This window comes from Rhinoraja longicauda, chromosome 17, assembly GCF_053455715.1.
Source record: "Rhinoraja longicauda isolate Sanriku21f chromosome 17, sRhiLon1.1, whole genome shotgun sequence".
Classification (NCBI taxonomy): Eukaryota; Metazoa; Chordata; class Chondrichthyes; order Rajiformes; family Arhynchobatidae; genus Rhinoraja; species Rhinoraja longicauda.
The window spans coordinates 22,748,218-22,760,427 of record NC_135969.1 but is presented as its reverse complement, the minus strand read 5'-3'; the positions used below and the strand labels follow the sequence as shown (position 1 = coordinate 22,760,427).

The 12,210-nt window shown below is 43.0% G+C and overlaps 2 protein-coding genes across 6 annotated transcripts in view; one reads left to right on the top strand and one right to left on the bottom strand.

The window, feature by feature from the left end:
• The window catches only part of gmppb (GDP-mannose pyrophosphorylase B), a 29,527-nt gene extending 22,716 nt beyond the window's left edge, over window positions 1-6,811 (top strand). For 3 of the 5 annotated variants that reach the window (XM_078414344.1, XM_078414345.1, XM_078414347.1), the window contains 2 exons: window positions 2,962-3,144; window positions 4,429-6,810. In XM_078414344.1, the coding sequence (XP_078270470.1) occupies window positions 2,962-3,144; window positions 4,429-4,560 (315 nt within the window). In that variant the 3' untranslated portion in view covers window positions 4,561-6,810. Of the gene's footprint in view, window positions 1-2,961; window positions 3,145-4,428 lie in introns of all 5 variants that reach the window. The other 2 variants (XM_078414348.1, XM_078414349.1) reach the window with 1 other exon arrangement.
• A 1,477-nt stretch (window positions 6,812-8,288) lies between these two features.
• The window catches only part of rnf123 (ring finger protein 123), a 180,052-nt gene continuing 176,130 nt past the window's right edge, over window positions 8,289-12,210 (bottom strand). The window contains exons 38-39 of the mRNA XM_078414350.1: window positions 11,244-11,329; window positions 8,289-9,173 (exon numbers count right to left, since the gene is read on the bottom strand). Of these exons, the coding sequence (XP_078270476.1) occupies window positions 9,071-9,173; window positions 11,244-11,329 (189 nt within the window). The 3' untranslated portion in view covers window positions 8,289-9,070. The remainder of the gene's footprint in view (window positions 9,174-11,243; window positions 11,330-12,210) is intronic.

The following is a 12,210-nucleotide window of genomic DNA, read 5'->3' as shown; positions in this document are numbered from 1 at the left end:
GATTATTAAGGGATTGGACACATTAGAGACAGGAAACATGTTCCCAATGTTGGGGGAGTCCAGAACCAGGGGCCACAGTTTAAGAATAAGGGGTAGGCCATTTAGAACAGAGATGAGGGAAAACATTTTCAGTCAGAGAGTTGTAAATCTGTGGAATTCTCTGCCTCAGAAGGCAGTGGAGGCCAATTCTCTGGATGCTTTCAAGAGAGAGCTAGATAGAGCTCTTAAAGATAGCAGAGTATGGGGAGAAGGCAGGAACGGGGTACTGATTGTGAATGATCAGCCACTATCACATTGAAAGGCTCGAAGGGCTGAATGGCCTACTCCTGCACCTATTGTCTATTATTGTTTTCCCCAGGACTACAACCAATGTAGAGCAGAAATGCACATCCTTGCTAATCATATGTAAATGCATTTTTGAGTCATTTTTGTGTTTAATTTCATATTCGTAATTTTATTATACACGTATGGCATATTCTTGGAAAATTCTTGGGTATTACAATAAAGTCTTCAACCTGTTGTGTCATTTATAGAAAATAGGTGCAGGAGGAGGCCATTCGGCCCTTCGAGCCAGCACCGCCATTCTTTGTGATCATGGCTGGTCGTTCACAATCAATAACCCGTGCCTGCCTTCTCCCCATATCCCTTGATTCCACTAGCCCCTAGAGCTCTATCTAACTCTCTTAAATCCATCCAGTGATTTGGCCTCCACTGCTCTCTGTGTCAGAGAATTCCACAAATTCACAACTCTCTAGGTGAAAACGTTCCTTCTCAGCTCAGTTTTAAATGGCCTCCCCTTTATTCTAAGACTGTGGCCCCTGGTTCTGGACTCGCCCAACATTGGGAACCATTTTCCTGCATCTAGCTTGTCCAGTCCTTTTATAATTTTATATGTCTCTATAAGATCCCCTCTCATCCTTCTAAACTCCAGTGAATTCAAGCCTAGTCTTTTCAATCTTTCCTCATATGACAGTCCCGCCATCCCAGGGATCAATCTCGTGAACTTACGCTGCACTGCCTCAATTACAAGGATGTTCTTCCTCAAATTAGGTGACCAAAACTGTACACAATACTCCAGATGTGGTCCTACCAGGGCCCTATACAGCCGCAGAAGAAATAAATAGAAATTAAAAGTATACTAATCGTAGGGAAAATATTAGCGACGTCTATACGGCGTCAGTGTGAAACGGCCTTTAGCGGTCAGTGGACAGGAGCTGTACATGATGAATTTTTATGTAGGGCTTCCCTGAGACATGAAAATTATTTCAAAGGTTCCGCAAGGGTAAAAAGGTTGAGAAACACTGATCTATAGTGAGAGGATCGATTCTTCTGTGTTGGCAAAGTGTCCCCTTCCCCAGCAGGTGGCAGTGTCTGACCAATATTTCCAGTATAATGCACTGAAGCTCCAGCTGGACCAAGACTTTTGTGTGGTTGTTCGAGTCAACAGGTTTCCTTCCCATCACAACATCAGTGGATTGGTTGTTTGTTAATTACAATCTGAGTTTCATTTGCCTTTCAATGTAAAGGGACTGTGCAGCTCCTCGGGATGAACAAAATGTTTGGGGTTGTATTTCATAGTAACACTGCACAGAAATAGGAATAAAGTACTAGATTGCCCAACCTCTATAGAGTCAAAGAGTGATACAGAGTGGAAACAGGCCCTTCAGTCTAACTTTTTCACAAGAGCCAACACTACACTAGTCCCACCTGCCTGCATTTGGTCCATATCCCTCCAAACCTGTCCTATCCATATATCTGTCTGTTTCTTAAACGTTGGGATAGGCCCAGCCTCAACTACCTCCTCTGGCAGCTTGTTCCATGCACCCATTTTTGGAAGTCTAACATGGGCAGGACCTACACCGTGAATGCTGGGGCTCTGGGGAGTGTTGTGGAGGAGAGGGATCTAGAAGTGCAGGTGCATGGTTACTTGAAGGTCGAGTCACTGGTAGATAAGGTGGTCAAAAAGGCTTCTGGAACATTGGCCTTCATCAGTCAGAGTATTGAGTATAGAAGTTAGGAGGTCACGTTGCAGTTGTATAAGACGTCGGTGAGATCACATTTAGTGTTTGTGTTCAGTTCTGGGCACCATGTTATAGGAAAGATATTGTCAAACTGGAAAGTGGTCAGAGAAGATTTACGAGGATGTTGCCAGGACTAGAGTCTGAGCTATAGGGAGAGGTTGAGTGGGCTGGGACTATCCCCTGGTGCTATAGGGAGAGGTTGAGTGGGCTGGGACTATTCCCTGATGCTCTTTGTGTGGCAAGTTACCCCTCGGCTTCCTATTATTTTTTTCCCCCTTCAATTTAAACCTATGTCCTCTGGTCCTCGATTCACCTACTCTGGGCAAGATACTGTGCATCTATCTGATCTATTCATCCCATGATTTTATATACCTCTATAAGAACACCCCTCCCTCATTCTCCTGAGCTTCAGGGAATAGAGCTCTACCATTCACAGTGCAGGTCCTGCCCTTGTTAGACTTCCCAAAATGCAACACCTCACATTTCTTGTTGCTCAGGCTTCCTGGGAACATTCATATAAATCATCTCAGAGGCCAATTGCTTCTAAAAATTGCACAGGGAAGGCTGTTGCTCTTGGGAACCAGTACAAACACTAAGCACTCTCCAAGCTCGTACCATGCAGTGTATGGCACCTTCCTCCTGCCCAAATAATGTGTCTGAGATAAAACCCCTGGCTGACCGAGCAGGCCTATCTACGTGACATTGCCACTTGGAATTGATTTGCAAGCTTTAGGGTGAAGTGCAGGAACAGGGTTCGGATTGGTGAGTCACTTCAAACAGGACCTTTAATGCCATAAGCATCCAGGTCAGACGTGAAAATCCAATGTCCGACTGTGTGATGATCCCTTTGTATTTCAACCTTCACATTTAGCTTGTAATATTTGACTTTGCCTATTGCAGATTATGAGCCTTGCCATCAATGTGTTGTTCTTTCTCCAAGGACCCAAGTGCTCAGATTGGAGATAAATGCTCCATTGGTCCCAATGTGACGATCGGCCCAGGAGTGGTAATTGAGGATGGAGTGCGGATAAAGCGCTGCACAGTCCTGAAGGACTCGAGGATTCGCTCCCATTCCTGGCTGGAGTCCTGCATCATTGGCTGGAGCTCTGATGTGGGTCAGTGGGTAAGGGTTGTGAATGTGAGGGGGTGTGGCGATGAGAAAGGGGAAAAAAGGGGGGTGGGAAGGAAAGAAAGAGCAGAATCATTGTGTTTCCCAGTTTCCTGGCTGTACTCCCTGGGGCCTCATGGCACCTCTTGCCCAGCATTTACTATTGTTTAGAGACCACGCAGAAACAGGCCCTTCGGCCCACCGCACCAACCAGCAATCCCCGCATTATCCTGCACACACTAGGGACACTTTACATTTGTACCAAGCCAATTAACATACAAACCTGTTCATCTTTGAGGTGTGGGAGGAAACTGAGGAGCTCGGAGAAAACCCTCGTGGTCACGGGAAGAACGTACAAACTCCATACAGACAGCATCCGTAGCCGGGTTCGAACCTGGGTCTCTGGCACTGCAAGCACTGTAAGGCAGTAACTACCGCTGCGCCACCGTGCTGCCCTTATGTCCCAAAGCATGTTATGCCTAGACTTGTGCTGTTCAATAATAAGCAGTTGGAATACTTGGAGATGGTGAACAAGGCTGATAGCACTTGTTCAGCCCCCACATCCTGTTGAGGATCATTTAGTTATTGAACTCCTCATGACAGGAGAGAAATAAGTAAAATGTTGGTCCACTTTGGGTGTAAAAACATGGAAAAGGGGAGAAGATCCAATTTCTTAGGTGTGTGACTCTTGCTCAAATGCACATATGTTGCTTTATATTCTAAAGCTTATATTTTAAGGACTACTTCCAGGAAATTGCAGCACTGATTCCCTCTGCTGGACAAACTGTTGCCAACAATCAATAACGTCCAATTAGACACAGTCAGAGTTCAACAGGAGCTTTCAATGGCTTGGAGAGTGTGCTAAATCAGGAATTGAAGTAGGGATAATGGCAGAGGTGCTGGTCATTTATGCATGATAGAATTAAATATTGAATGAGAATGTTTTGTAGCCGAGTAATGAGCTTGTAGCCTGGGATGTCTTCATTTCTTCCTGATATTCATCATCATCATATATATACAGCCGGAAACAGGCCTTTTCGGCCCTCCAAGTCCGTGCCGCCCAGCGATCCCCGTACATTAACACTATCCTACACCCACTAGGGACAATTTTTACATTTACCCAGCCAATTAACCTACATACCTGTACGTCTTTGGAGTGTGGGAGGAAACCGAAGATCTCTGATGCCTGTGACATTAACCCTGTCACCCTAAGTCAGGTTGCCACTTTGTTCTAACACAGGAGAGGTGCAGAATTGCCACTGGCATTGTTTGGGTTGATTGTTGTCTATTTGCTTGCAGGTGCGAATGGAGAATGTTGCAGTGCTGGGAGAGGATGTTATTGTGAAAGATGAACTCTATTTGAATGGAGCCAATGTCCTACCTCACAAGTCTATTGCTGACTCCGTGCCCGAGCCCAAGATTATCATGTAGATCACGGCTGTGCCTGAGCCCAAGCTGAAGGGCTGAGCTCTGCCAGTTGCAACAAGATGAAATGAAGCAACTAATGAAGTTATGAATAAGGATCTGGGTACTTTGATAACTCTCTTTGCTGAACCTGAATCGGACTGCAACAAATCACTAACAATGTTGTTGTATAACTGCATCATCTACCCATGCATGTGGAGAGAGTTATGGTTAAAATGGTTGCAATGTAGGGACATAGGGATTGGCTGGGAGTTCGAATAAACTCCGTCTTCAACACTCACCCGCTTCTGGACTCGCCACAGCAATTTGATTTGCCTTAAATACTCGCAACTTGTAATTAATTACTCCTGGTCGAGGGAGTAAGTCTGATACAAGATTGGATCCAGTAAATATCCTAGGGAGGATGGCTTTTAAAATATTACTTGGGGAATATGTGTCTTAAAAGCAAAGCGCTCATTGTGTTTACTCTTAAACCTCATTTACTGACTTTTATAACAACCCTTTAACAGCGTGTGTATAATTTAACCACTGAATTTGTCTGATTCACATGATGAAATGGCATGTTCTTTAGAACAATCTTGAGGTCTGCAGCCTTGCTTGTTATAAAAGTGAAAGGGTGGAAAACCCATGGCGTCCCACCTGGTTAACTGGCTGTGTAGAGACTGGTCTTAATCCTTGACATCCAGCATCTTAATTGTAGTTCTACATGTTTTTGTTACAGGGATCGAGAAGAATGTCGGATCAGATATGATTGCATTGTGCTGGGTCATGCAAGATTGATGCTGCTTGCCTCTATTGCAGTGTTAACTTTCGTTTCACATGCATGTGCGGGCTAGATTGTTTAGAAATATGAGCAATTACCCATTGTGGTGAAACATAGACCAGTGATAATGGAAGTTCCAAATTAATACCACCTGGGTTTCTCGTGTGAATTAGTTTTATTAATTTGTTTACTGTTTCAAACAATATACTTTATTTGGAATTGTAGAATTACTTGCTATCAGAAGGCATCATTTAGTTTGATTAGTTGGGAAATTGGCCATTGAAGTGCCTAGAAATAAGTGGAACCTGTTATATTTTAATCAGATAAATCCTGAAGTTTTGTGCAAATATAGTTGAAAAGAACAATGCAGGTTCTAGCAGTAGTCTTTTGGTCTTCCAATCTGTGCTAAATATAATCTAACACAAAGGCTCTTATGTTAGTTTGCCTCTCATGGTAATCAAGAATACTTTTAGCATTTGCATGGCTGAGATGGCCACATGTTTTATAAAACTGATTATTTCATTCTTTGAGGGATGATTAAAAGTGGTCAGGAGGAAGTTTCAAAGATTTAACTCAACATTCCCTTGCTCATATGCAAGTGTTGCAGCAGGCAGAACTGTCTTTAATGTTGATATGATACATTGTTATTAATTCCTGGTTGCACTAAATCATTTATTCTCCAATTAATTTTAGCACGTTTTAAATGAAATATGAAAATTATGTACTTATTTGCATTTGTCACATATATGCTTGGCTATTCCAAAAATACGTCTAGTGCGAATATTTAAAGCATTTCAACTCTAACTGCAGCTGAAGTAATAACCTTGATCTACCCTTGGAGACCTCTGAAAGCTGTGACCAGAGTACCATTCAAAGGTGGCAAGAGTCTAGTTTGGAGATCAATTCCTCCTCTGAATTTCAGTGTATGATATGGACTGATACTCAGGTGTACAGCGAGCAAATGGATAGGTTAAATCAGATGCATCTCATGTTTGAGGTGGTGTTTTGAGTCCAGGTACAGGATGAGACCTTGTAGGGGAATTTCACGAAACAGGCCTCAGATCTGATGGCTAACTCATTTTATTGTTCATGTGTGCTGGTAAGTTCACATATAAGAACAGTTCATCAAATTCCACGCAAGCAGCACTTTTTCCCACACACACTCGATATCTCCAACTAAAGAGAATCCCAAAGTATTAAAAGCAGAAATCAGCAGTTTTCACACTGCATGCAGTTTTCCGATGGATATATGAAGGCTTCACTGCTGCTGACTTTCACATTTTAACACAGGGTACACGGTTCTAGCATCCTACCAACTGCTTAGACCAGTTATTTCATATGTTTAACACAGGGTACAGGGTTCTAGCGTCCTAACAACTGCTTAGACTGGTTATTTCATATGTGATGATTGTGAGATTCTTTTTGTACAAATAAACCTAGCCGGAGAGTATGATGATGTACTGGGGCCACACAGCGAGCCACAATATTACTTTATAAATGTTAATTCCTCAGTTTTTAACGTGTTGAGCTAGGAGACCAAATAGCACAAATCATGAACACAAAGCATTCCTCACCGCACCCAAGAATCCAATAGAAATCGGGCAGCAGGGAGTATCATACTTGAACATAACTAGTGCTGTTTTAGGAATGACATTTCCTGGTCACTAAGTTCTAGTTTTAATTCAGCTTAACATCACTCACTGACCCCACACTGCTGCAATCCACATAGGCTGGGACACAGGTTATTTTTGGCAAGGTGGATATACTGCACTGGTTACCGAGAGTGACCAGTGTAGGGTACTCTGTTTTATTAGTGAAGCAAAAAAAGTCAGCGAGGTGCAGGAATATCAGTCTTCAAAAACATACATCTGTCACACAGCTGAGCAGCAAAAGTATGGGACAAGTTACCCAGTTCCTTAAGAACTTGTTGCTGACTTTCTGTTTTCACAGTTTTGTCCAGTTTTTTTAAGCCCAATGACAGCCATCTCACAAACTGGGCTCAGCGAGGGGAGCTTCCTGCATCAAACAAGATGCACAGTCATCACACACAGTAGACTTGACTCTGTAATGCCATAGCAATGGTGGATAACCTCATTATTATTAAAATTTCTCTGTAGTGAGGTTTATAATGTTAGTGACCAACACGATAATTGCCTCACTAAAATCAGATTAAGATAGCAGTACAAGAAAATGAAGAGTTAAAGGCACTGTCTCACGTGTTATACAGTGTCATTCCAACTAGGGACACAATGGATTCTGCCTGGTGTGATATCTTGTGACAAGCCAGACATGCACATATAGGTTAATTCATGGTTCATGTGAGATGCAGACCCTTGGGATCCTGGTTTGTATATCACCTAGTGACAATCCAGGTGGGCAGTATGGTTTTATTCATTATTAAGCCAGGTGAATACATTAGTACCCTGACCCACCGGAAGGGCAGAAGTTCACTACTGGAACCCTGTAGTGCCATAGCATCAGTTTAGGTGTGGACATACAGGCTTGGCGTGAACATTATCCAGCATGGACTTGTGTTATCCAATGTCACTTATGAATTGTCTCACAGTACTGGTCTGCATGTGAACACAAGACTGCTTCACAAGGGATAAACATTAGTCTGTCAATGGACAGGTAAGTCCTAATGGTATCTTCTCCAGTGTCTGGCCAGTTGTAGACACCCAGAATGCTGAGTGGCATGTTTTCCAGTGTTAAACGGACGTAATCCTGATTGGCTTTATGTACAATTCAAGCATTAGAAAGGTTGGAAAAACATCTCAGATAATGAATAAGAAAGATAGCAGATGCTGGGTGTCTGGGCCTGGACCTACATCTGAGACATGGGGATCTCCAGTGCTGTCACCAGGGCATGGGTGAAACAACAAAATCAGTCATGGGATTGCAGAGCTCACCACAGTGCAGTGGTGTAAGCTTGCATTGTCAGTGCCAGGTAGTTGACGTCAAGAGACTTGAATTTAAAACCATTTCAAATGTTTAATTGAGACTCCAGATATGAAACCAGGCAATCAGATAGGAAGTACAGGAACATCCCGTTTCCAAGTAGGATTCTTTAGATAAACTGTTCAGGACATTGGCAGGGCCCCTAGATTCGTAGAAAGTGCTTTCACCATTTGGTGATGGATTGGTTCATAAAACTCAAGACAGAGTAAGGCTTTAAAAAATCTGGCAACTGAGTTCCAATGTTGAGGAAAAGTTCCCAACAAAAGCCTTGATATGTGGCAAGAGTGATCCAGGCAGCCTTGAACAATAACCACAGGAGCCTGAATCCACCTGCTGAATACAAGTAGTGTCTTATGGCCTTGTTCCAAGCCCCCTGCTGGACCCTTGATATAAGAAATAATGCAGTGGAAGTTGAATGTTTGCTTCCAAAAGATTTGGAATCTCACTTGATGGTAGTTTACAGCTAATAAGCTAGTAGCGATGCATTAGGACCCAGGGTGGGAATCAAGGCTAAGACAAAAAATTAACGTGTCAGGGTGTGAAGGGACACAGCGAAATTTAATCTGTAAATTGCCCTTCAGAGCATGTTAGCTTCATTCACTATCAATCAATATTTGAAATTAAATAGCAATTGAACAAGCATATCACTGCTTGATGAAGCACCAAGGATCATTCCCTTTTGAAAACAATGGATGTTGATCATTCCAATTTCTGCACAGTTGCTAATATCCTGAAGAGTGTCCTCCCCTTTACCCCATGTTGGAAACGGAAATCACAAGGTCAGCAGATCAGCAACTACGAGGAAGAGGATGGTTTTATGTAATCATCAACAGCTGTGATGGTGGCCTTGCAGAAGAAGCAGTCTTTGTTGTTCATCAGGTGCTGGTTGATGCAGGCCCTGAAAGATGAAGGAAGAATAATTAAAACCTTCAAGCACTAGCCCCAGTCATAATTCCAGCTGCTTCAGTGCTTCAGTAAGAAAAGCCATTACATATAAAAATGAAAAATGTTGGAAACACCCTACAGATCAGGCAGTATCTGTGGGAAAAGTTCTGACAAAAGGTCTTAAGACCCAAAATATTCACTTTGGTCCCCGCTCCTTCCTGACCACTCAATGTTTCCAGCATTTTCTGTTTTTATTTCAGATGCACCATCTTTTTGATTTTCAGCCTGATTTGCTACACTGCATTACTGATAGCTGAAGGACAAGCAACATTTGGAATTTCCTTGAACACGGTAGGGGAGTAAACACACACAGTTACCTCGGTTTGATCCTGATATTAAGTGTTGTCCGGGTGGAGTTTGCATCTTCTCGACAATGACAATGTTGGTTTCTCTCGAGTGTCAGACAGACATACAGCACAAAAAGCACTCCCTTTGGCCTAATTCTGCCAGGCCAACTATGTTGCTTACCTGAGTTCGTACCATTTGCCTGAGTCTGGCCCAGACCTTTCCTATCCATGTATCTGATCAAATGTCTGTTAAAGGTTGTAATTGTACCCACCTCTAGCTTCTGCTGGCAGCTCATTTCATATACATATCACCTGTGTCATAAAGTTGCCACTCGGGTCCCTTTTAAATCATTTCCCTCTCAACTTCATGCTTCAAGAAAAAAGTCTAATCTATCTAGTCTCTCCTCATAACTTAACGCCTCCAGTTCTGGTAACACACTCAGTAATATTTTCTGCACCCTTTGCAGCTAAATGGCATAATTTTTATAGGAGGGTGATCAGAGCTGCACACAATACTCCCAAGTGCAGTCTTGCCAACAATTTGTACTGTTGCAACATGATGTCCCAACTCCTGTACTCATGCCCTGACCCATGAAGGGTAGTGTACCAAATGCCTTCTTCACCACACTGTATTGCCACTTTTAGGGAACTATGTAAGTTCTCTGCTCTGTGTTTTTCGATAATATTCTCCAGGTCCCCACCATTTATCGTATAAGGCCAGCCCTGGTTAACTTATGAAAATGTAACTTTTCTGAGTTAAATTCAATCTGCCTTTTCTTGGCCCATTTTCCCAGTCCATCTAGATCTTCATTGTCCACTTCACCATCAATTTTGGTGTTATCCACAAACTTACTAACCATGAAAACTACAATCACATCCAAATCGTTATTATATAAAAACAGTGGACACAACAGCTGCATGCCATTGGTCTCAGGCCACCAATCTGAATAACAGCCCTCCACTACCACTCTCTATCAAACCAATTTTCCCAATTGGCGAGCTCACGCTGGACCCCATGTGAGCTGACTTTCTGGAACCACCCTACAATTGTCAAAGTCCTTGCTATAAATCCATGCTGCCTATGTCTTCTGACCTGTCCGTGTCAACCTCTTTGTCACCTCTTCAAAAAACACAATCAAGTTTCTGAAGTATAATTTCATAACTGTGCCTTTTACAAAACAAAATAACCCAGAATTGCTGCACATGGATGATGTCAGACAGAAAGTGACACCAAACCGCTGAAAATAATTTGGGGCATATAACCCAAAGCTTGGGCAAGTCCCTTTAATGGAGGGATCCACAAGAATAGAGAGGGAATTCCAGAGAGTTGGACCTGGATTACTGGGGCATGGCCACATGGTGAATTGAAGATAATTTAGAATGCACCGAAGTGCATAATTTGCACTCATCTAGGTGTGGAACTGTTGGAATTTACACAAGAATCCATAAACAAGCAACAGAAGGTAAACGGTACTGTGTCGAATGAGTAGCAAGCAGGGATTGTGGAATACCGTGGATTGGTACACCGTGTGACCTATGGGCTTGATACATTTAGAGAAAAGTCAGAAAAGCACCAGATGAAGAAGGGTGAGAAGAGGCTGAAAGAAAGTGTAAACACCAGCATGGTGCTTAGACATTTGGCCTATTGAAATTCATTAAAGCGAATATGGACAATACAAAGGTTAATATTTTAACACTTGCAGGACAGTCTCAAGCCCTACTCAGGTTGGGCTTACTTGCAAGACTTGTGAGAACATGGCCTGAAGATGGCAGAGATTGGATGTGCATAACAGATGGGGCACAGATCCTCCTCACTGGTGGGCTGCAAGAAAACAGAAAAATATTACAACCCTCCGGTGCGGCATTATATGCCCCAGAACCCTCATCCCAAGCTGCTGCTACATTCAAAATACAGTGAAACGCAAAGTTCTTGCAGGATTTCCAAGAGAAATATCTCAGTTCTGATAAATTTCAATCTTAAAGCTTACGTGAATAACTGAGACAGTAATTCAAACTTATTGACTGGACTACAATGAGGTAAACCGTATTAATGCAGTTTCTTACATTAGGTTGGTGTATGAACCTCAACCCATCACATTTCATCACATGAAGGGCTGGACCTTGTGGTTTCCAATAAAGACCCAATGAGAAGGAGGTGGGATCAGTCCCTGTATGACCCTGTACTGTTTTAACCAGACATCAGATTCACTGATGCACAGCTGCCCTTTATACAGCCAGATTTCAGCTCTTTTCTCGGCTTAACTAATCATTGGGACTGTAAAGGTTTCACAAAATGCTGGAGTAACTCAGCGGGTCAGGCAGCATCTCAGGAGAGAAGGAATGGGTGACGTTTCGGGTCGAGACCTTTCTTACTTGGACCATCTCCGACATTTCCCTACTGTTTCTGGATCTCACCATCTTCATCACAGGAGACAGACTAGTGACCGACATCTACTACAAACCTACTGACTCCCACAGCTATCTTGACTACACTTCTTCCCACCCTGTCTCCTGTAAAAAGTCTATCTCCTACTCCCAATTCCGTCTATGACGCATCTGCCCCCAGGATGAGGTGTTTCATACTAGGCCATCAGAGACGTTCTCATTCTTTAGGAAACGGGGCTTCCCCTCTTCCATTATAGATGAGGCTCTCACTAGGGCCTCCTCTATATCCCGCAGCTCCGCTCTTGCTCCCCCTCTCCC